At 34.5% G+C, this 24115-nt stretch overlaps 1 protein-coding gene across 19 annotated transcripts in view; it reads left to right on the forward strand.

Annotated features, from left to right (window-relative positions):
• Window positions 1–24115, forward strand: part of LOC121382258 (troponin I-like) — a 98482-nt gene that overhangs the window by 54994 nt on the left and 19373 nt on the right. For 9 of the 19 annotated variants that reach the window (XM_041511796.1, XM_041511795.1, XM_041511801.1 and 6 more), the window contains 6 exons: window positions 734–781; window positions 3752–3784; window positions 5629–5661; window positions 7171–7386; window positions 18599–18658; window positions 21723–21818. In XM_041511796.1, the coding sequence (XP_041367730.1) occupies window positions 734–781; window positions 3752–3784; window positions 5629–5661; window positions 7171–7386; window positions 18599–18658; window positions 21723–21818 (486 nt within the window). The remainder of the gene's footprint in view (window positions 1–733; window positions 782–3751; window positions 3785–5628; window positions 5662–7170; window positions 7387–18598; window positions 18659–21722; window positions 21819–24115) is intronic. The other 10 variants (XM_041511807.1, XM_041511808.1, XM_041511804.1 and 7 more) reach the window with 6 other exon arrangements.

Raw genomic sequence — 24115 nt, forward strand, 5'->3', positions numbered from 1 at the left:
TAAGCTGCCACATGAGTATCAGAATGTACTTTTATCACAGATGACTGCATTTCCTTTAAAAAAAAAAAAAACTCTCAAGCAAGAGGTATACTTAACCTAAACATTTGCTGGCTGCTTTGTTGAAGTCGCTGCTTGAGCATGCAGACTGTCCCATCCTCCTACAAACATATATTTTGTAAATAATTTTAGTTTGGTTTGACATAAGAAAAAACGTTAGTGTTTTGGAAATATAAAAAACAACAACTATTTTTGTGTGCAATTTAGAAAACATTTGGCTCATAAATGAATAATTTGTAATAAATTCCATAGTATGAAAAAAAAAATCTCTGTGGGATGGACTATAGTTTTGGCACTCACCATTGTCAAATTCGCCAATTGCAAATTTTAAAAACAATTGGTGAATTTTATTTTAAATTGGTGAAATAATTTCCAGTAATAATTGATGTTTTGTTTGAAAGTAACAGGTTTCTGTATTTTTTAATTTAATAGATCATTTTCCATATTTATATAATTAATTCTAAATAAGGTCAAATACTGTTTGCAAAAGATACATTAATCATCCCAATCCCATAGTCTATAATGCTACTTTATAAACACTTCTGAGTCGTGTTTCATGAAGGTTATCTTGTGGAACGGGGCCTTGTTCTGTTACCATAGCTATGGTGTTGTTTTTTTGTTGTTTTTTCTCTACTCTTTTTTGTTCATTTCTTCATTGATCATCGTCACATTTCAGGAAGTAACATCATCGCGTTCTCGTAGACGCCGGGGTGGGGACGACGAGGTAACTACAGGAATGTGCCATCAGTATTTCCATGTTGTCACTGTGTTAACTGAGTACATAGCCTACTCCATGACACCCGGAGTGATGCCTTATCTTTACATATACGTGATGCCATATCGTAGACCAGTGTTTCTCAATTATATGGCCATGGTTTAGTGCAGGGTGGTCTTCAGTATTGTCTTGATTAGTCCATCAGGGCTCAAAGTTAATGACAGCAATGGCCAATTGCCATTGTTGAGATATAAATTGCTGTAGGCAGGGAGCATCACCAATGGCACTTTTGTGCTGTTGGTAAAACTCCTCAACAATGGCAAAATGTATTCACCTGGTGTACATTATCTGCCTGTATATAACATTTGCACATGTGAAATATGTCTTCATACAGCAAAATAACCTTTCAGTCATGTTTATTTGCTGCAAAAGTCACTTTAAAAAATTGCCGTAGACAGGCTCAAAATTGCCGTCCGTGGGCCTTTTTGACCACAGCAATTCTTTTTTAAATTGCTATGGGAGACAAATTCTTACGTTTGAGCCCTGGTCCATCATATGAACAAATGTAACAATTTAACAGAACCTATTCTATCACTGTTATAAGGGATATATAAGATATGTCCAGCTCAAGAGACAAAATGTTTTTGAGCTTTACAAATAACATTTTGTCCTGTAGGTTGGAACTGCCTTGTCTATACCTCACACAGTGGCTGATTCTTTTTCTTGCCCTTTTACTTCATTGTATAAACTAAACCTAAGGTTTGTTTGTTCTTGACCCATTTGCAAAACTTCACCTGCAAACTCCGTTAAGCATAGTTGCAAAAATGTAGTCTTCATTGTACAAAAATACAGTCTCCATTCTTTAATGACATAAAAATGTAACAATTTCACCATAAATATAAACTTGAAAATATTACTTTTATTTGTTAAAACATTATGAAAATGGTGATTCAGCATCAAATTGCAACTTGGCAAACAAGTAATTCAGCTGAATTCTAAAAACCATGAGTCATGAATAAACATGAGTTCAATGTCAGTTGCCCCACACATACCACTGTATCTAGCTGCATGCAAGCGCTAACTACTGCATGGGCAAGAAAAAGTTATCTAGAATCTTAATAATGGCCAACATCAGTTTTGGAAAATATCCAGCTGATCTCCAGTACTGGAAAGGTTGAGAAACACTACAATAGAATAGTCCATGTCTGTATGTCTGTCTGTCTGTCTGTCTGTTTGCCTGCCAGTCTATCAGTCTTTATGTATTATTTGATATGTTTGTAAGCTATTTTTATGCAGGAACTTGTTGTTTGTAATACTTTGCTCAAGTTTTTAAAGCTGCTGCTGCTTAAACAAGTAGTAAACACGTTATTTGATGACAGTAATATATACTGGTGGAACAAAAAAAAGGAACATTTAATTTGCAGTTAGAGTAGTTATAAAATACAAAAATGTAAAGTGCGATTGAATATCAGTGGTGTGGGATGGACGTAGCCCTGTGGTAAAATGCTCACTTGATGTGCCATTAGTCTAGGATCGATCCCCGTTGGTAGGCTCTAGCCAGTGCACCACGACTGGTATATCAAAGGCCATGGTATGTGCTATCCTGTCTGTGGGATGGTGCATATGAAAGATCCCTTGCTACTAATGGAAAAATGTAGCGGGTTTTATCTCTATGACTATCAAAATGACCATATGTTTGACATCCAATAGCCGATGATTAATAAATCAATGTGCTCTAGTGGTGTTGTTAAGCAAAACAAACTTCTAGTAATACATGTACTGTGAATGAGGGTTTTCATTGTAGTCAATATACATTAGTATACATCAGTATACATTATTGTATAATCGCAACAAAAAAAATACTTTATCTTTTAAAATATTTTAATTTAATAATTAACATAGTAACATAAACTCATAAAACTGGAGGTTTATGAAATAGTGTAAAAAAAAAGAAAGTATGCTGCTGCCAATTTATATTTAAATTTGAAGCCTTCATTATCTGTTGTCATTTGGGTGTGTCTGCATTAGATATACATGTGATAGTAAAACCTATCTCATCTCCCCCCCCCCCCCCATCTATAAAGTTATCACGTGATTAGAGTACATAAACCAGTCTTGTCCCACCCCATGAGATTTCTTTTGTGTTATTGCCCTTTAGAAGTTACCTCCGACAATACCTCTGCCCATTAATTTATTCCATCTGTTCATCCACACTTTAGAGTAAAACAATTAATGTTTATGTTATTTTGAATTGGAAACCATGTTTTTCCATGTTAATGTTCAGTGTTGTAATTTGTGTCCTGTACTGGCAAGCTTTACTGTTGTCACTGTTTGTTGTGGCTGTATGTTGACATGTACATGTTTTTCTTTCAAAGAAAATTATTTGCATATGATATATCATATACCATAATAGAAGCAATTTTACTTTTAGTTTATGTTCTTAATGTCTAGCTCTATATTTATTGGCACTAGAACTTATCATAATAGCTATCATTGTATGCTGTTCTATTTAAAACAATATTCTGAGAAATCCAACATTGGCAATCATACTAGGGATTCACGTGGCTTGAATATATACTGTAGTACATTGGATGTACTGCTGTGGTTAAAAGAAAGATGCTTGGAAAACATAACCTAATTTTCAATTAAAGTAATAATTTAAAAAATAAAATCTACCAGACATAAATTATATAGTATACAATCTAAACATAATGATTAATTCTTGTACATTTTACACAAATTTAGATTATTATTTTTTAATGTATACAAGAGGTAAAAAAAAAAGCAAAAACAATAATTGGTTCATACATATGTATTGGTATATATAACTTGAAGCATGTTTATGTTTGTATAACTGAACTTCAAGCATGTTGAATATTTCTATATGCATTTAGTAACATACCGTATTTGTTCCACACTGTGATGACATATTGCTATGAATTTGAGCTATAACAAAGACAATTCATTTAATTTACCCAGGATGCAACTCCCAAGGAAGAACCTAAGCAAGAGGTTTGTCTGGTATCCTGTGTGTACAGCAGGTGTTAGTAGTTCCGTGTGTTACCATATACCTGGCACCACTGTAGAATCTAGTGTTTTTTGTGTATCAGATAGGTATATATAGTGTGGTTATCACCTTTGTAGAATGTAGTATATATGTGTATCACATAGGTATACTCAGTGTGGTTATCATCATGAGAGCCTTCTAGAGAATATACATTATAATTACCTATATCAGCAGCACCTCACCTTGTGTGACACCATTTCATTATTGAATTGTTCAGCTTCCTGTTTATACCACCCCACCACCATTAGTAGTTGAAATCTTTCCTGTGGTTGTTTTGTAGATGATAGTATTTTGTACCCTAGTGAGAAAAAAATCCAAACAACGAGAACGAACATGAAGAAACAAAAACAAATATGGCATACAGATAGCAAAATGGCAAAAATAGTTTCACTTGCTTGCACAGTGAGGTTTCTTCCACTGTTGGTTTTTGATTGATGGATTCAAATTTCAAAATTCAAAACCAATAATGAAAATGTATTCAGAGCAATTATTAAATAAAACATTTGTTCCTTCCTTCATATATATGGAGAGTCATTGGCATAATAATAGATATGATGGTATGAAATTTTTTAATTATTCATGAAAACATCAGTGTAATTTTGACTGAGCGATGACAGCAATATATTTGGATGTTGATGTGGTTTTCACTATGTTGTTACGTTATACTTGCTGAATTGTGCTTCTATATATTCAGAGTTTTGTTCAGTAAGCATATATTGCTTATTGGTTTATGAAATAGTGTAAAAAAAGAAAGTATGCTGCTGCCAATTTATATTTAAATTTGAAGCCTTCATTATCTGTTGTCATTTGGGTGTGTCTGCATTAGATATACATGTGATAGTAAAACCTATCTCATCCCCCCCCCCCCCCCCCCCCCATCTATAAAGTTATCACGTGATTAGAGTACATAAACCAGTCTTGTCCCACCCCATGAGATTTCTTTTGTGTTATTGCCCTTTAGAAGTTACCTCCGACAATACCTCTGCCCATTAATTTATTCCATCTGTTCATCCACACTTTAGAGTAAAACAATTAATGTTTATGTTATTTTGAATTGGAAACCATGTTTTTCCACGTTAATGTTCAGTGTTGTAATTTGTGTCCTGTACTGGCAAGCTTTACTGTTGTCACTGTTTGTTGTGGCTGTATGTTGACATGTACATGTTTTTCTTTCAAAGAAAATTATTTGCATATGATATATCATATACCATAATAGAAGCAATTTTACTTTTAGTTTATGTTCTTAATGTCTAGCTCTATATTTATTGGCACTAGAACTTATCATAATAGCTATCATTGTATGCTGTTCTATTTAAAACAATATTCTGAGAAATCCAACATTAGCAATTATACTAGGGATTCACGTGGCTTGAATATATACTGTAGTACATTGGATGTACTGCTGTGGTTAAAAGAAAGATGCTTGGAAAACATAACCTAATTTTCAATTAAAGTAATAATTTAAAAAATAAAATCTACCAGACATAAATTATATAGTATACAATCTAAACATAATGATTAATTCTTGTACATTTTACACAAATTTAGATTATTATTTTTTAATGTATGCAAGAGGTAAGAGGTAAAAAAAAAAGCAAAAACAATAATTGGTTCATACATATGTATTGGTATATATAACTTGAAGCATGTTTATGTTTGTATAACTGAACTTCAAGCATGTTGAATATTTCTATATGCATTTAGTAACATACCGTATTTGTTCCACACTGTGATGACATATTGCTATGAATTTGAGCTATAACAAAGACAATTCATTTAATTTACCCAGGATGCAACTCCCAAGGAAGAACCTAAGCAAGAGGTTTGTCTGGTATCCTGTGTGTACAGCAGGTGTTAGTAGTTCCGTGTGTTACCATATACCTGGCACCACTGTAGAATCTAGTGTTTTTTGTGTATCAGATAGGTATATATAGTGTGGTTATCACCTTTGTAGAATGTAGTATATATGTGTATCACATAGGTATACTCAGTGTGGTTATCATCATGAGAGCCTTCTAGAGAATATACATTATAATTACCTATATCAGCAGCACCTCACTTTGTGTGACACCATTTCATTATTGAATTGTTCAGCTTCCTGTTTATACCACCCCACCACCATTAGTAGTTGAAATCTTTCCTGTGGTTGTTTTGTAGATGATAGTATTTTGTACCCTAGTGAGAAAAAAATCCAAACAACGAGAACGAACATGAAGAAACAAAAACAAATATGGCATACAGATAGCAAAATGGCAAAAATAGTTTCACTTGCTTGCACAGTGAGGTTTCTTCCACTGTTGGTTTTTGATTGATGGATTCAAATTTCAAAATTCAAAACCAATAATGAAAATGTATTCAGAGCAATTATTAAATAAAACATTTGTTCCTTCCTTCATATATATGGAGAATCATTGGCATAATAATAGATATGATGGTATGAATTTTTTTAATTATTCATGAAAACATCAGTGTAATTTTGATTGAGCGATGACAGCAATATATTTGGATGTTGATGTGGTTTTCACTATGTTGTTACGTTATACTTGCTGAATTGTGCTTCTATATATTCAGAGTTTTGTTCAGTAAGCATATATTGCTTTCGTTTGTTTTATTCTGTGCATGTTGTTTTTAAATAGTGAGTATTTTTTAAATATACATGTATTTTTAAAACAAAATCATTCAGCTCAAGATATTAATGTAAGCAGACATTTTTCAATTTCCAACACTATTATGTTTATTATTTTAATCTTTTGTTAATTACTAACATTGATTTACATCTTCATCAAAATATAGTAAAATAAACTAAATTGTTTTTATATAAGATAACAGCACCACTCATAATCGAGAGTTCTCCTTTAATTACAGTTTTATTTTGTTTATTTACTTAATTGCTTTTCTTGGATGGCATAAACTATGTATAATTTTTATCAATTGAGCTTGTGGCAAATTAAAATAGACAATGGATATATATTGCTTTATATGAAATACATTTGGGTGATACATCCTATTAAAAATGTTACAAATATAAAACATTACATGGCTAAGGCATCATTCTCATTATGCAATTAGTTGCACTGACTTGTTACATACCATTTGTCAGACATCTAAAATTGGAACGCATGAGACTAAAGTCGTTCCGATTTAGATGTTCTCACAATATGATTTGATTACATGCGACTAATTGCAGAATGAGAACACCCCTTAAACATGTTACAAATTGCTAAAACCTCAGGATGGTCATTTAAATGATGTTTTCCTGTGGCTGGTTACGAATAAGAAACACGGAGGCCATTGCATTGTTTGACCCTGTTGTGAACATTGATGTTGCCAGGAACCAGCAGAAACAGGAGACGACTCCGCAGCGCAGGAAGCAGCAGCCGCAGCAGCAGCAGAAGCAGAAGAACGTCGCCGGCGGCAACAGCAAGAGGAGGAAGAGGAAGCTCGTCGAAAAGAGGAAGAGAAAGAGAGAAAGAAGCAGGAGGCTGAGCAGAAACGGCGAGAGGAAGAAGAACGAGGAAAGAAGGAAGAAGAGGAACGAAAACGCAAGGTAAGTGAGGCTGGAGAGGGACGAGCAACTGGTTGACAAACATGGAGGGATGATTGGCTGCCATTTTGTGATCATAGAGTCAGCTGCTGTTTTTAATTTGTCAGAAGAAAAACTGAATTGTTTTCTTCTCATAATGGGATCATATATACTGAACAACAAAAGAAACATAATTTTTTATTATTATTTTTTTTTTCATGATAGATTAAAGCGGTAAATAGTCCGGGTTTGACAAATCCACTAGCCCTTGGTCCAGGCTAGTTAATATTTGGTCTGGTAGAAATTATCAGCTGTATTACTGTAGTTTACACAGGACACAAACCAAAGTGACAAACATTTGCCAAACACTGTTTAAAATAGACTGTCAAAATGGGCCTACATTGTTCACATGGCATTGACAATTTTAATAGAATTAGCTAAAAAAAAACTGAGGTGATTCAAAGTGAATAATTTAAAATAAATTAAAGAGAACTAAATTAATACTAATATTTATTCACGTGTGGGTTTTTTTTGTGGTTCAGTATATTTGATGGCAACCATTGTAGATTCTTGTTAGAAAAATGGTGCTTTTTATTCCTCAGGGTATGTTATGCAAGTAAATGTCTTGAAAGTAATGTCTTTGTGGGTAAGTTGGAACAGATGTTGTTTTAGAAGTGAATAAAGGGAATATATATATGAGAAAGTACAGAATGTGAACTTCTACAAGGTAAGTGTGCATGTGTGAGTTTTCTGTATGTGCATGACTGCTTTCTCTGCTCTGTTTTATACATTTGTTCTACAGATAAACTAATCTAGCTTACTGAGCATTTAGCTTATATGCAGTCAGTGGTTACTAACTATAATAATACAATGTTATATTGTATATGAACATGAGTGGTAAAATATGTACATGGTCTTCACTTAGAAACTATAATCAATTATTTCCACTTTTCCCTTTTGTCTAGTCAGTTAATATGCTCATTTAATGCCTTATAATAATCATGTAAATTTTAACTGTGAACAAATTGCATTAAAAAAGCAAACGTTATTAGTTTGAAGGTATGAATCTGTTCAAAAATATATCATAGGACTGCATGTTAGTATGAGATAAGTGCACAATAGTCCATCTAGGCTACCTTTTCATGTTAATAACTGTGGCTTCTATTACTAAAATGCATTTATCTCTTCTCTATTTGCCTGCTTCCCCAACCTGTAGAATGTGAACAATAACTGTGGCTCCTATTACTAGAATGCATTTATCTCTTCTCTATTTGCATGCTTCCCCAACCTGTAGAATGTGGACAATAGCTGTGGCTCCTATTACTAAAATGCATTTATCTCTTCTCTATTTGCATGCTTCCCCAACCTGTAGAATGTGGACAATAGCTGTGATGAATTGTGGAAAAATGTTATCAATGAAAATAACAGCGAAGAGATAAAAGATGGAAACTCAGATTACTTTAGAATCAGACAGAAGGAAACTGAGAGTAATGAAGCAGCCATTGCTTTTTATAAAAGCTTCAATGATGGGTCTCGTTTGGTCAGAATGACTCAAGAAATTGCAGCTGAATCAGTGTGCAGCAATAAGGAATGTATGCATGACTCAGATGTTCATTTAACAGATAAGTTCCAACTGTGTGATGCTGAAATGGCTATAGAACACAAGAGCAACAATGTAGAGAACTATGATTCAGATTGTGGAATACCAGGAGATAATATTTTTGATGAAAATGAAGAAAACGGGTTAAGACATAGTTTTGATGACACAGATTTTGACAACAGAGGAAATGGGACACTTTCTAGCTGGAAGAGTGAGGCCTGTTTGTTTGTGGCTGATGCTGATGTTTCTGAAGTGAGTTCTACTATTGATACTATAGAGTCCACTGATAGATGTGCTGGGCTTTCTGAGCCGGATGGTTTCAGTGGTGGACTTCCCCAGGATAGTCTGGTTCAGGATGAGGATCTCAGTAGTATAACTGACAGCTTCAAGATTTCAGAGAAATCATCATCATCCTCAGTAAGATTCAACAGTGATGAATGTAAAGATGAAACTGACTTGACTGTCGACAGTGGTGAAACCACTTTCAATGCTGGACGTCAAGATAGGAATGATTGTTGTGTGAAATATGGAGTTTATTTAGATGTAGAGATTGATTTTGTGTGTCAAGATTCCAGTTTGGTATCTGAAGTCACACCCATTTGGATAGAAAATCCTGGTCAGAAAGAGAACTATGAAGCTGTTTCAGCACCTCGGAGACTTGATAGTTCAAAAGATGTTGACTGTGTAGATTCTCCAGGCCAGTTTAACAAATTACCCAGAGAAACAGAACCAGAAGCGGAGCGTAAGCTGACTTGTGAATGCTCTTATGTATCTGTGGATAAGGACACTTCATGGCAAGACAGTTCAGATGTGGTTACATCAACAACATGCATTGATCATTTTGAAACCATTGATGAAGGTACTGAAAATGAAGACATGTATAATGGTAGTTATAGTTACAGTGAAGAATTCTCATTGAACACTGGTGATGATGACGACGATGATGATGTTGATGGTGATGAAGATAAAGACCTTTTGGAGGTGATCACCAAAACAACAAAGGAATGTGAAGGGTCTGAGACCAGTCTAGATTCAATCCTTGGGAGTGAAATTCTTTCATCCTCAAGCAAAACGGGTGATTATGATGAGGACTTTGAGGAATCTGCTGATCAGTCTGACAGTGACAAGAATTCTACTGTGTATATTTCTGTCACTGAGAAACAGCAAAAGGATGACTATTCGGACACAGATTATAAAGGAATTAATTATATAGAAAGACATCAAACTGAAAATTCTGGATATGTGTTGAATGACATTAATATATCAGACAGTGGTGGAAGACCTAGTAATGAGATCAAAAGGAGAGATATGTACATGGCAATGAGTGACAGAGAAATGGATCTGTCTCAGTGTTCTGACAGTGTACCTGATTCTACACAATGTTTCGATGATAAATGTAAATGTGAGGCAACCATATCAATATTTGAAGAGTTGAAAAATGTGGAAGGTGAGTCACAGAAGATTATAGATGTGAATGTTACAAAGAAAGAAGACTCAGAGTCTGTATATTTAAACATTAAGCACATTGATGAACACACTCAAATAGTTTCAGATATTGTAGAACATCAGCCATTTGTTACTGAAGAAACCAGAAATGTAAATCTGCATTTGAGGACAAATGAATGTTTAAAAGGTGAGTCTGGTCATGATTTAACATATAACTTAGAGGGATATGTGTATAATGCTGTGGATGAACAATTGCAAGGTGGAAGCCAAATGGTGGATGAACAGATTCAAGAAGAAGTGTCTAAACTGACACCAGGTGCAGTGATGGTGTTGGGTACACAGACAAGAGAGAAGGGTTTTACTGTGCATACTGTGGAGATGCAACCACCTGTTGAGAGCTCAGTTTTTGTGTCACCAAGATACAGAACATCAATATCTACACTTAATTACCCATCTTCTCTCCAACCACTTCATGAATCAACCAACAAGACTCTGGAAGCGGAGGTGAACCATTGGTCTAGTGGTGACAAAGGACTTGATGTGCCAGATTCCCAGAATTTTTTTAATAAAAACAGTGATGCTCAGATGATCTTAAAAGCATCAGCTTCAGCATATCTTGGACAAGTGGTAGAAAGTTTACCTCTGAAACCTAAGCAAAGTAGCAGTCTAAAGACATCAACAGCTTGGAACAATATTCCATTACAAAGTTCTGTTAAAGACTTTAATTCCAAAACATATTTGTATTCTTCGTCGAGTCCAGTGATGAAAGATAATATAAACTCACTGGGTTTCATGGCTATGAAGTCTAATGATGTGTCAAGCCCAGTTTTCACAGATTATTCTGCAAATTCTTGTGAAATTGTTTCATCAGAAAGATTAAGTGATCAGACAGATGTGAGTTCTAACAGAAACCAAACAAAACCTGACCTTACAGGTCAAGTTAATGAAGTGAAGAAATCTGTCATGATGATTGGGCGAAAGGTCCTTCCTCCATTTAATGAACTTGAAAAGTCAAAATTGTGGGAAAAACAGGTTTTGAAGAATAAACAGGATGATCCAGAACTGCCAGAACCCAAACACGTAAAGCAACCAGAAGACACTACTTTACCTCCTGCCCAGAAACCATCACATCTACCACTCTGGTTAAGAATACACCGCAGCTCTCTGCCAATGTCTTATGGAAATAACAACACTTTGGATGGTGAAGCTGACAACAGTCCAAAACATAACTGGACTAAACCGGAGAAAAAACGACATTCATCAGTTCCAAAGATCGGCATGTACCTCAAGCAGAAACTCAATTTAGACAGCCCAGATCATTCTGTTTTCAGTTCAGATGACTTTTCTCCTAACTCCAGCTTTATTTCAGAGTCGGGATCCAGTGTGTACACTGAAGATGGTTTCACTAGAGCAGCCTGCCAAAGACTCCATCCATTTATGAAAACTCAGAGTGCACCAGCTTTGTTTAAACACTTTTCACATTATAGAAGTGACTGCAGTCTGGACAAGCTGCAGCATAACTCCTCACAACATGTAATACAGATACTGAACCAGACAGCCAAACCATGGCAGTCTTGTTCATCTGATCCATCAGGTGCTTCAAGAAAATCATCACTGATCACAGACACACCAACAAGAAAATCCATGAATGCTGACAAAACAGATAAAAGGTTATCTCTGAACATAGACAATCAAGAAAGAGATTCAGATCAGATCACTCCAATATTGCCATCACCAAGACTTTCATTTAGCAAATCATATTGCAGAAGAGTTAGTGTTCCTGAATTTTTTTCCTTAGAAACCAAAAACAGAAGAATCAGTGATCTTGGAGACAGTGTAAGTGCTTTGGTTTTAAATATATTTTTTACTTTAGCAACTTATATAATATGAAAATAATACTAACTTCTACACAAGACTAAGTAATATTTTTAATTAAAATAAATATTTTGTGTCATATCTTGTCGTTTAATTATTCTGATCTGAAGAATAACATTTTAATGTTCAGTTGTTTGTAATTGTTTGAATAATAACATAACTATGCTCATATGCAATTATCTGTTAGTAATAATAATAATAAAATGCAATTATCTGTTAGTAATAATAATAATAATAATAATAATAATAATAATAATAATACAGTTCTATTTGAGAAAGGTTACACAGATTACATTAATCTCCTTTATGACATTCACTTGTAAAAGCATTCAAACATTTAAGTTGTGTATGTGAATATATGCAGGCAAGGGATGGTTTGTCACAGAACTATGCATCTTTAGCCAAGTCAGAACAAGACCTCTATGGCAGTCAGAAGTGGCTGAGAACTCAGTCTCTGTTTGCCTCGTCACAAAACAACACAGAGAACAGAACTGCTGCCAATTCTATGGACTCTACACTGGGGAATCAAAGAATTGCTCATGATGGCACTCTTTCATCTTCAAAATCAAAACGAGATCCAAGTTCCACACTGACACACATCAGGAAAGAGAAACTGTTCCGTGAACAGAAGCAGATTGAACTAATTGGTGTGATTAAGGCTCGGCAGAATGCAAACCAGCTCCTGAGAAGTTATCCTTTGAGTGAACAGGTTGAGCAGCTTGTGGGGAAGAAATCTTTATCACCCAAAGTAAAACGAAAGAGAAGTTCTGCAAAGCGGGTGATGACAGTTCGTGAGAAATACTGTCTGGACGGAGATGATTCTGATGATGTGATCACTTGGAATACTGGTGCTTACAGATCTAATCAGCAACTTGTGGTGAATGAAAGCATAGAAGATGCACCAGTTGTTAATGGCCCACCAATCGTGGGCAATTCTAGTTTACTTCAAAGGATTGAAAACATAAAGTCACTTTCTGAACAGTCTGTTGCAAAACACCAACTTCAGGCAGAAATCTGTACCAGTCGTGTTGCGAAAAGTTGTACGATTGGTGATTTGGAGTCAGTCATGATATCTGGTAATGTCACTTTAGCAGCAAGACAAGAACTGGAGATGAATGAGTGTGATTACAAAACCAACAGAACAGAAACTATGAAAATATCACAAGTTGAATCTGCTCCAAAGTTTGAGACTTTTGAGAGTTTGAATACAGGTGTTGCTACTAGTGAAAGAAGTAATGAGCCTACAGCAAGGACTACAGAAAATATTGATTGCTTAGTTACAGGGCAGTTTGATTCTGTGGCTGTAGATAATGAGAACCATTTCAGACTGTTGGATGCAGAGGAAGGAAATGATCTCAGCAAAGATGACACTGATTCCATTAAACTGTTATGGAGGAATAAAAAGCATGGAGACTGTGATGATGAACAGGTGTCAGGTACAATAGTGTCAGGTAAACGAAATGTTGAAGAAAATATCATTAAGAACATAGACTATGGTAATGAGACCAAACCTAATATATCTGATCATGAGTCTGCTGAAGTACATAAAATCCCTGATGTGAAAAAGCTGCAAATTCAAGATGTGAACAAGCTGGAACCTGTAGAAGTGCAAATGGTGGAAACTTGCGATATGACAAAACTGCAAATTCAAGAAGTGAACAAGCTGGATTCTGTAGAAGTGCGAATGGTGGAAACTTGTGATATGAAAAAACTGCAAATTCAAGAAGTGAACAAGCTGGAAAGTGTTGAAGTGCAAATGTTGGGAACTTGTGATGTCAAAGAACAGGAACATCTTGCTGGTGCCTCAGATAACATTGTTTGTGACAACAGAGAGTGTTTAACACATAAATCAGATATTGTAAAAACACCCACGATTCAGCATAGTATGGCATCATTAAAAGAAAGTTTGCAAAACACAAATGATGCAAAAGGTTTATCTCTTTCCTACACACAGAGAAATATTTCTAAAAGAAATCCATTAGAGCCTGTGGAAAAAGAGTTTCCAAAAGAAGCAACATCAGTGTCAAAGTATGATGTCCTGCTGCAGAGATTTGAAGCTATGTCAAGAGAAGTCACAGAAACAGCTGAGAAGTGTTCTGTGAAAAACAAACCACTCAGGAGGTCAATGTCTGGTTCACGGGTCTCAGATTTCAAATCAAAGTTCTTCAGTGATAGTACACCAGACAACACAATGCAGAGAGAGAAATCAGTTGGGTCGAAACTACCTCGGTGTTTGGACCTTGGTGTGTGTCAGAACAAGGTTCAGAAGCATCCAGAGTTGCAGAAGCAAACGGCTGTGACAAGCGATGAACGTGTTGTGACAAGTGATGAACATGGTGTGACAAGCGATGAACGTGGTGTGACAAGCGATGAACGTGGTATGCCAAGCATTCCAAAACTGTCAGCCAGAGAAAGGATATCTGGGCAGACATTATCATACTCAAATTCATGTCCTAAATTCAGTACCGAAACAAATTCATCAACAAGCAGGGATCCCAAACCTACTTTGAGAAAAAGCAAACTTCTGTTAGAAAACAATTTAACACATTCACATTCCTGTCCAAAGCTAAGCAATTCTCCAGCGGTGGTGGATAAGACACATGTCGAAAGAGACATTAAATCTGAAACGATGCTATGTACAAAAGATTACAGTGTAGATAACACCAGTGTGTTAGAAAAATTTGAGCAACTGACAAAAGATTTAATGGAAAGTGAAGCATCGAGGCTTAAGGAAATGAAGACTCAACGAAGAATGCAGATCAGAAGGCTTTCATCTGGTTTAGATATTACAGAACTGCAAAAAAGGTTTTCTGAAGAAACTCAGACATCTGGAAGTTCTTTTCAATCAACTTGGCAGAAACTATCAGAAACTTTATCAGTGAATGATATGGGATCTACCTCTACATCAAAACACAAACGTGAACAGAATGTTGATTATCCCAATGTATTTGTGACAAAGATGGCTTCAAAATTCAAACAGGAAACTAATCATGAGTCTCACAGTTCTTCCTCAACAAATAAGATGTATTCAAGAAGATCTACAATTCCAAGAACAAACTCATTTGTAAGTGATTCCAGGATGCCAGATTCTAAAGAGCATTTGGATCAATCTAGACAAACACATTCAGATGTTTCACAAGAAGATGTTGGAACTTCAGAAGAAGTAAACAAAGCTGAAAGAGTTGCGTCTTTACAGAGTGAGTTTCAAAGTGCTTATGTCACCAGCATTTGTGAAAGGTTCAAACAGACAAGTGATGGTTCTCTGTCCAAACAATCTCCTCGGGAATCCACTAGTTTAAATTGTAGTAAGAATGTGCTGTCACACTGGCAACAACTTACAGAATCATCTCACCAAAGTAATGAGGCTTTAAAATCAGGGACAATTCCAAAAGCTGGAAGCACTTCATGTTCACCAGGTGTGAATGCTTCATGCATTGATTGTCAATCCAAAGATGATACAGGATCTTCTGGGTCAAGAAACACCCAGAATCAGACAGATTGCTCTACAGATAATAATTATTTTCAAAAGAAGCAACAAGCATCAGTTGCTAAAGATCAAATTGTGGGAGTTCAAATGGGCAGCGAAGACACAACTAAAAAGATGTTGCACTGTAATAATGCAGTAATTGTAGGTGGACTTAATACAGTGATGTCTGAGGACATTCTTTTAGATTCTCAACAAGTAGCAAGTACAAGCAAATTGAATCTGTCAACAAAATTGCCAAAACATAAATCAGAGTTGCCTGCTTCTAATGAGCCACTTCTAGAATCTTTGGTGTCTTGTTTCGAGAAAAGAAATTCATCATTAAGCACACAGTCTGTTTTTAAATCTGAAATGCTCAGTGCAAAATCTTCTGTAACCAATGCACTGAACGATGCACATCAGAGTGCAGCAACAGCAGCTGAGAAAAGTATGCTGTGTTTTGAAAGCTTGCTTGACATGCAGTCACTGGCGATGAACGTAACCGAAGATGATATTGCCAAAGGTCGTGTTTGGTCTTCACCCCATCAGGGACAATCTCAAGAGGATTTGTCATTGGCCTCTTTCAGCTTGAACCTTGATGATGTAAGTATTCTGTAATGTCTTCCACTGTTTATTTACCAATAGTAAATACATTAATATACCATTTCGGAAACCATAATTAACACTCTTCTCCTAATAGCCAATTTTAGAAACAAAAACTTAAATTCTCCTCCTAATTTTCTGAAACCATAAATTATATTCATTTTTAAAACTGGGAGATAATGTAAAATAGACACTGAATAATGTAAAAACAACATACTGTGAAATACAAACCTAACATGCCTTGACTGCATGATTCATTGCAAGGAAAACCTATGACCCCAAGAAGATATTAAAAACAGTTATCAGTTTATTTGAACTCTTATAACATGTTTTCTGATTTACTCTTGATACAACAAATAGTCTTGTGTTTTGTATTGCAGACTGGTGGGAAATCTGTCTATGGGTATACTTGCATGAGATTTTCACTTTTAGTAGACTGCAGTGTAGTTAAATAAATGTTGCATACTCATTTTAATCTACAGACATAGCATGCTTTTCTATAAAATATGCTGACATATTTGTTATCAGGTACTGGCACATTTTGCATGTGTTGAACTAGATGTAAAGTAAAAAAGAAGTTATTTTTCTTAATTTATGTTTTGCATGTTCTTATATGTATTTATGTAGTGATATTTTACTGTTGTAGATTAGATTTGAATGATTTAGCTCAGATGACTAGTCATTATGAGCAGCTTCGACTAATCAGTTAGCTGAGTCTATGTGATAATAATAACAGGGCTTCTAGATTATGGTAGCTCCACTCCCATGGCTAGTGATGTCCAATGTTGGGATAGTAAATAACTACCAATGCCTAACGGCTAGTGAAATATTTTTGGTCAAATGTTGCAGTTAAGTCTATTGTGTAAATATGAATATACTGCGCACGCCCCCCCCCCCCCCCCCTCCCAATGTTAGTGTTTTTAAGGTCTATCTCCATCTGTAGGTAACATATCCAATTATTACTATTATTTAGTAAAATTGTATTAAATTAAAGTAGGGCTAGTGAATTTTTAATCATGGCTAGTAAATTTTAAGATCATAGATCACAGATCCCATGGTTAGTGTATTCTAAAAAAAAATCTAGAAGCTAGGTAATAATAAAAACATGGTGTTTACTACCTTGTGTACATGGTGCCATTATAATGCATGTTAAGCATGTTCACTATATATGCATGCATTGCCTTGATTAGTTAGTCAGCTGGTTTGGTTTACTGGGACATATGTCAAACAAAGACATTTCTTCTAAAAGGTAAGTGAAAATATATTTGGACTTAAAAGATCATATTGCTGCTAGCACAGTCATCATTGATAGATATGAATTGGTGATTTATTTTCCATTTAATACATGTGTGTGCTCCATTTAATACATGTGTTTGTTTGTGTGTGCGTGTGTGCGTGCGTGCGTGTATGTGTGTGTGTATAGTCAAATGTGTTTTTACAGGCTACTCAAAGGATTTTTAAAGACATGGCTGTTATGAACATCTGCCCATTATATATATATATATATACACACACAGGTTAAATACAATCATTGAAATCAGTGTGTTCACTATGTATTCAAAGTAGGAGGCTATATTAAACACCTCAAAGTAACTGAAGTGGTCAGACATACCTCGATGGTATTGTGTTTGCTTGATGCACAGTCAATCTAAGTTCCATTCCTGTCAGTGAGCCCATTGGGCTATTTCTTATTTCTGCCAGTTCACCACAACCGGTGTTGCAAATGCTGTGGTACGTACTGTCCTGTCTTTGGGATAGTGCTCATAAAAGATTTCTTGCTGGTAAAGGAAACAAATAATCCATGGAATGTTGGTAGTAGGTTTCCTCTCATCATCTGTGTGGTCCTAAAACATAAGTCCGAGGCAAAATCAGCTCCCTGCCCTTGTTGATATTCACCGGCTAAGTGCACCACGACTGGTATATCAAAGCCCGTGGTATGTGTTATCCTGTCTGTGGGACGGTGCATATAAAAGATCTCTTTGCTACTCATGAAAATATGAAAAAAATATAGTGGGTTTTCTCTCTATGACTCAAAATTACCATATGTTTGACATTCAATAGCCTATGATTAATAAATCAGTGTGCTTTAGTGGTGTCGTTAAATAAAATAAACTTTTGTCGCTGGCAAAAGTGGGTCAGGACAGCAGAATTTCGTCCACAGATATGAATCTATTTCTTTACTCAAACAGCCAAGATAATGAAGGCTGGGTTCTAGAAGTGGAGTTAAATGTGTTTGTTGTTATGTTTAGGAAGAAGAAGCCAAAATGGAGGAAGAAAAATTAGAGCGAGCACGCCAAGAGCAGGAGGAGGTAACTCTTTTATTGCATCATTGTGTTTTGCAAAGGGTTAGACGAGACTTGCTCATGTTTTTTCACATCTTACAATCTAAAGATAAGTGATTAGTTCATCATTATATTAAATGTATATACCTCTGTTTAAGCTTTAAGAAGGTGGGCAATTTTAGCATATAAGTGTCTGATTTGTAATTTCAAAGACAATTTTGATCAAAATGAACAATTTTTGGAGGATATTGTTTCTTCTCAAGTTATATTCTATTTTTAAAAAAAAGTCTTCATGAGAATGTAGATTTCATAATTTTCTGTTATCTTTAAATTTCCAACAGTGGATTGAACTATGCACAAACTATCACATTCGTTTCATAGCATCAGCTCATGAAAATATGCAATCATGTCTAAAAGTGTTGTTGAATTAGATTAACCCCAATATTTCAATATTTAGTAATACTTTCCATCAAATACTGTTATTTACCCAACCTCCACCTCATTTTATCATAACATATAAATTCCTGTCTCTGGAATGGAATATAACCTCTCTCCCACATTCATGCATATTTTAGTTTTAAAATAAATTCCTTGAGCATGACCCAGACATCAATCTGTTGGTTAAATTATATAAGCTTTTAAACTCAGTGGAATGGTCAACTGGTTTTCTTCATTATTGCATATCTATACATAATTCCCTTGTGTTGCCTTCACGTGTTGGCCACACACACACCCTCCCTTAACCGTCCCAGGGTAACATTTATGACATTTATTGACTTGAACACAACAATAATGTATGATATTTAAATTACTTCTCGGTAAAATTGTTTCGTTTGGATCAGTGGTTTTTCAGCCAAGGCCTACTATCAGTATTTTTCTTCCATTGTTTTATATTTGTTGGGAAATAGGGAGGGTGGGGGAAGAGGTTTGGTGTTTATTATTATTATTTTATGCCTGTTATCAAATGATATTTGTGAAGTATTTACATAAAATAGCTTCCGTTATTATCTCCAAATATATATATCTTAAACTGTTTGTATTACATGTCATGAATGAATGAATAATTGTTTGTTAGACTTTTTTCAAATTACTGAGAAGACATAAGCAAGTCTCATGATAGAAATAATCTTCAAAACAAAGCAATCTTGTGACAAAATAATAAATGGCAGAAATGCAGGGTTTCAGGCTTAAGAAGCAGGAAAAAAACCCAACATAAAAACTATTTTCTACACAAATTTCAGTATCCGGTCAGGGCATGAATCACAAACTTTTATTTATTTGCCAGCCACATTCTATCACACCAGTGTTTTTTTTTTTTTTAAATGTCTCTTTGCAGTTCAAACTGAGTAATAAATATTAACGAGAACTGCCTCATTGTCGTCATACTGGGAATAGGCATGCCTAGCTTTCTTTTAGATAAAAGACAAGGAATGAAAACCCTTGAGGTGCACTAAGAAAACCCAATGGATGTCAGATAACAGCTGAATTAACCGTTTCGTCTTTTTTATTAAAATGGCACAAAGAAGAATTCCTATTGCTTCTCTATTTTATTATTTTATAAAACCTTTACTAACTTCTTATTTTAAAATTTTATTGTCATAATTAACACTTTTCTGTGAAATAGTAATTGTAATATATTTTTTTAATGCTGAAAATTAAGACATATTCATTTTTATTTATTGTTTTTATTTTTAATGCCGAGTTGTTTTTTGTAAAGTATATTTGTATTATTATAATGACATAGATTTATTTATATTAAAAATCATTATTAAATGAAATAAAACAATGTATTTAATATGTATTTTTAAATTAAATTATAACTTTGAAATTATTAATTTGAGGAAAGGTACATGTAAGAAACTATATGAAGAAAATACACAGGTATAAAAAGTTAAAGGGAGGGAATCAGTTAGCATTCTGCCTTCACAGCAGAAGATATATTTTGGAATCAATGGCTGGCGACCGCTCTAACATGCACCAGTATATTGCCAAATCTTGCCTGCTGCAAACAAGTCATGTTGTTTTGTTCATTGTCTTGAAAACATTTAATGAATTTATTTTCGCTCAAACCTAATATTGTCCAATTCTAACAAAAGCTTCTTTTTTCGTTACCACCGTGAAATAATTTTAAAAACTATTTTTACTACAAATTAGAATTTTTTTTACTGTAAGTTGAAAAACTGGTGTAATTTTTTAATTTATTAAAAAAATTAATAATAACAGATTCTTTTTTGGTGAAAAGTTTTTAATTTTTGGTTAAATTTCCAAGTTTTTAAAAACATTTGTCAAACTGAGCGGAAATGAATTTAGTTTTTGATTAAAATGATTTATTTTGCAGTTTACTAAACTTGTTCGGCTCGTGTCTTGGCCACGGGTATCCCCTCATGTTGTCTGACACCTTGCACTTGGCCCTGCTGTCCTGTCGTCTGTCTGTCTGTCTGTCAATATGTGCTCACACACTCACATTGTCACATCTGTAGACTAGAAGCCTAATACACTAATACTTGTGCTAATACCATCTAAACCTGTTACTGTAACCAATAAAATGCTCTCTATCTCTCTCACTTCAATATTCTACTGTGGCCTGGCATTTAAACAAAAACATAGGTTTTATTATCTTTTTCTCTTATTTTAATTTCAAATTTCAATTTTCAAATTAAAAAGTCTTACAGCTATTTCTGGCTTAGTGGATTTTCTTGCATTCTTAAGCACTGAAACCTTGTCGGTCTCCAAATATTCAAAGTTGCATACATACATATAGTCATATACACAAAACTTGACACACAAAACCAAATTCAAACTTTTTTTCAGTTGAATAATAATTTATTTCCTGTTTGGACAAAAAGCTCCCAGGAGCTACATAAGGTTGGGAATGGTATTTGTTAATCATGTGATGAGCTTCATATATTTTTTCCATTAAATTAGCAGCTCCTTACATATTACCATTTTAAATAGATGTTGAAAGCAGGGATCCCAAAGGAAGTGTGAGTATGTAATTGTATTTTTTTAATCTAAAAACTGGCCTTCAATTGACCCATCCCCTATACCACAATGCACCTGTTGTTAACTTCCTCTTCGACTCCCACTCCAGGAAATTCGCCGAAAGAAAGAGGAGGAGGCAAAGAAGAAGAAGGGAAAAAGGAAAGGTCTTGGCGGCCTTTCACCTGAAAAGAAGAAACTTCTTAAGGTATATCCGTCCCAGACATCCTCCATTGTACTAAACTCAAACATAATGGCCCCTTCCATTGCATCAACAAAAAAACTAAAACAAAAAACTCTAAAATTTCTAAAATTGTTATGGGGAAGTCAGGTCATAGGATAGCATTTCTAAACAAATAAATATAAGAACTAATATTGAAATATAATTATTAAAAAAATAAATTCAGTTGCACAAAAATGGCCATGGTTGAGAAAAAATATTTTAAAATTATTTCTCGTTTGAGAGCTGTCTTTCATTCTGTTGAATAACACACCTTCCTCCAAAGTTGTTTTTGTTTTTCATTATTACACGTAGCTGAATTATTTATTTATTTATTTTTGTGTAGGAGGGAAATGTTTGACAAATATATTAAGGTTGCTTTACTAATAATGAGCTGTTTGAATAATTAATTAATTGATTAATACAACTAGTGATTGTATTAACAGAATTAATGTTCTGTTTGCAATAATTTAACTTGCAACTTCATGAGGCTTTTGTTCGCATGATTATTCACTCATTTTGTCAATTAATTTTACTTTTTTTTAAACCTAGACCTGTTTTTGTCACCTAGTTAAATATGCAGTTTGTGACGATGCCACCAATATATTCTTGTTTGATACTTACATCCAAGTGTTCTGTTGGAAAGAAGATTGGGCTTTGTATTGGTATGGAAAAAAGTAAAATATCACTTATTATATTACCCTTTTGAAGGCAAACAAAAAAATCCATTGGCTGTTTATATTTAGTATGTTACAAGAAATAACATCTTTCTGGTATAATCACAGTTATTGATGAAGTATTTCCAATGAGTTATTAATAAAAAAAATGTTTACATCATGTTCACATATTCAGTAAGCAAAAAGTATAGGTTTCCACTTATCTTACATTTAATAAAACCTGTACTTAGTATGGTGGTGGGCTAGTGTCTTTGTTATAAAACTAGACTGCTTATTATTTTAGAGAGTATAAAACTTTCAACTTCAGTTCATTTAAAATATCTGTATGGTTAACTTGTTGCTTCATTGTAATCGGAATGGTAGGAATTTAATGACACCAAAGTGCTGATTGGTTAATGAAAAAAGCTTTGTGGTGATAGCTGTGTTGGGTGGGATTAAATTAATGATTGATTTATCCTCTCTGCAAGCTATTGCTGCTGTTCTGTACCTAGACTCCATATTTTCTATGATGGCTGTGAAAACTGATGTCAGAAACCTATGCTAAGTTTTGAAATATACAGTATTAGAAATAATTTTTAGATCAATCATGTGATAACATCTTCAACCAATCAGAAAATGTCTAACATTTGACATTAAATTAGTATGGCAAATCCCATCCGTGACATATAGCATTTCTGATGCCAGTTTTTGTGTCTGCCTTTGCCAAGATGAAGATAGGGTTTACAGCTGCAGTTTGGCATCCTTGTCTTGCAAAGATGGAGTTACGGGATGAGGCGATATTGTTATTGTTTGGATGTTACCGTACTTATATGATAGTTTAGGGTTATTTTGGTAATTAGAAGTTTAGTTTAGTAGTTATAGACAATTGGTGTTGTGTGCGTGGATAGAGGCGGTTTGGTTACTTGGTACCCATCACAGGTCCAGTCAGCTGGTGTCCTTTGGGAGGACATTCAATTTTTAAGGGAGGGGCATAGATACTGAATTAACTCATGCACGCAATAGCAGATTCAAGGTGGTGGGAGGTAATTGTTTTTCAAGGGGCCAATACCCCCATGCACCCCTGGCTGCACACCAGGGACCTAAACCATCATGGCTGACAGATATTAGTACCATCATGATAATACTGTGTATCATGGCTGACAGATATTAGTACCATCATGATAATACTGTGTATCATGGCTGACAGATATTAGTACCATCATGATAATACTGTGTATTTGGGGTAGCTGGTGAATATTAGTAGTGCATGTAATTTTCTTCTGCTCAAACTCGGTTGATTGCTGGGTGGGTGGCAGAGTGTTCATTAATGTTTAGTTAATTGGAAAGCATTGGGGTCTAGATCAGTTAATTGTTTTGTCTTTATATTGATTGTATTCCAGCAAAACAGATAATGCATATATTAATGCAAAAAAAAGAGTATTTAATTCATTGCTATTGATAAAAAGGGTGGCCGATTATGTTGTTCATGGTTGGATATTTAGTTTTGACACTATTAAATATCAGAATAGAAATACAATTATTTTCTGAATATAGAAAGAGTACATAGATTTATTTTATAGTTTACCAACATTTTGGTATGGATTTTTAATGGATGTTTATTTAATGTTT

This window comes from Gigantopelta aegis, chromosome 9 (genome assembly GCF_016097555.1).
Source record: "Gigantopelta aegis isolate Gae_Host chromosome 9, Gae_host_genome, whole genome shotgun sequence".
NCBI classification, from domain to species: Eukaryota; Metazoa; Mollusca; class Gastropoda; order Neomphalida; family Peltospiridae; genus Gigantopelta; species Gigantopelta aegis.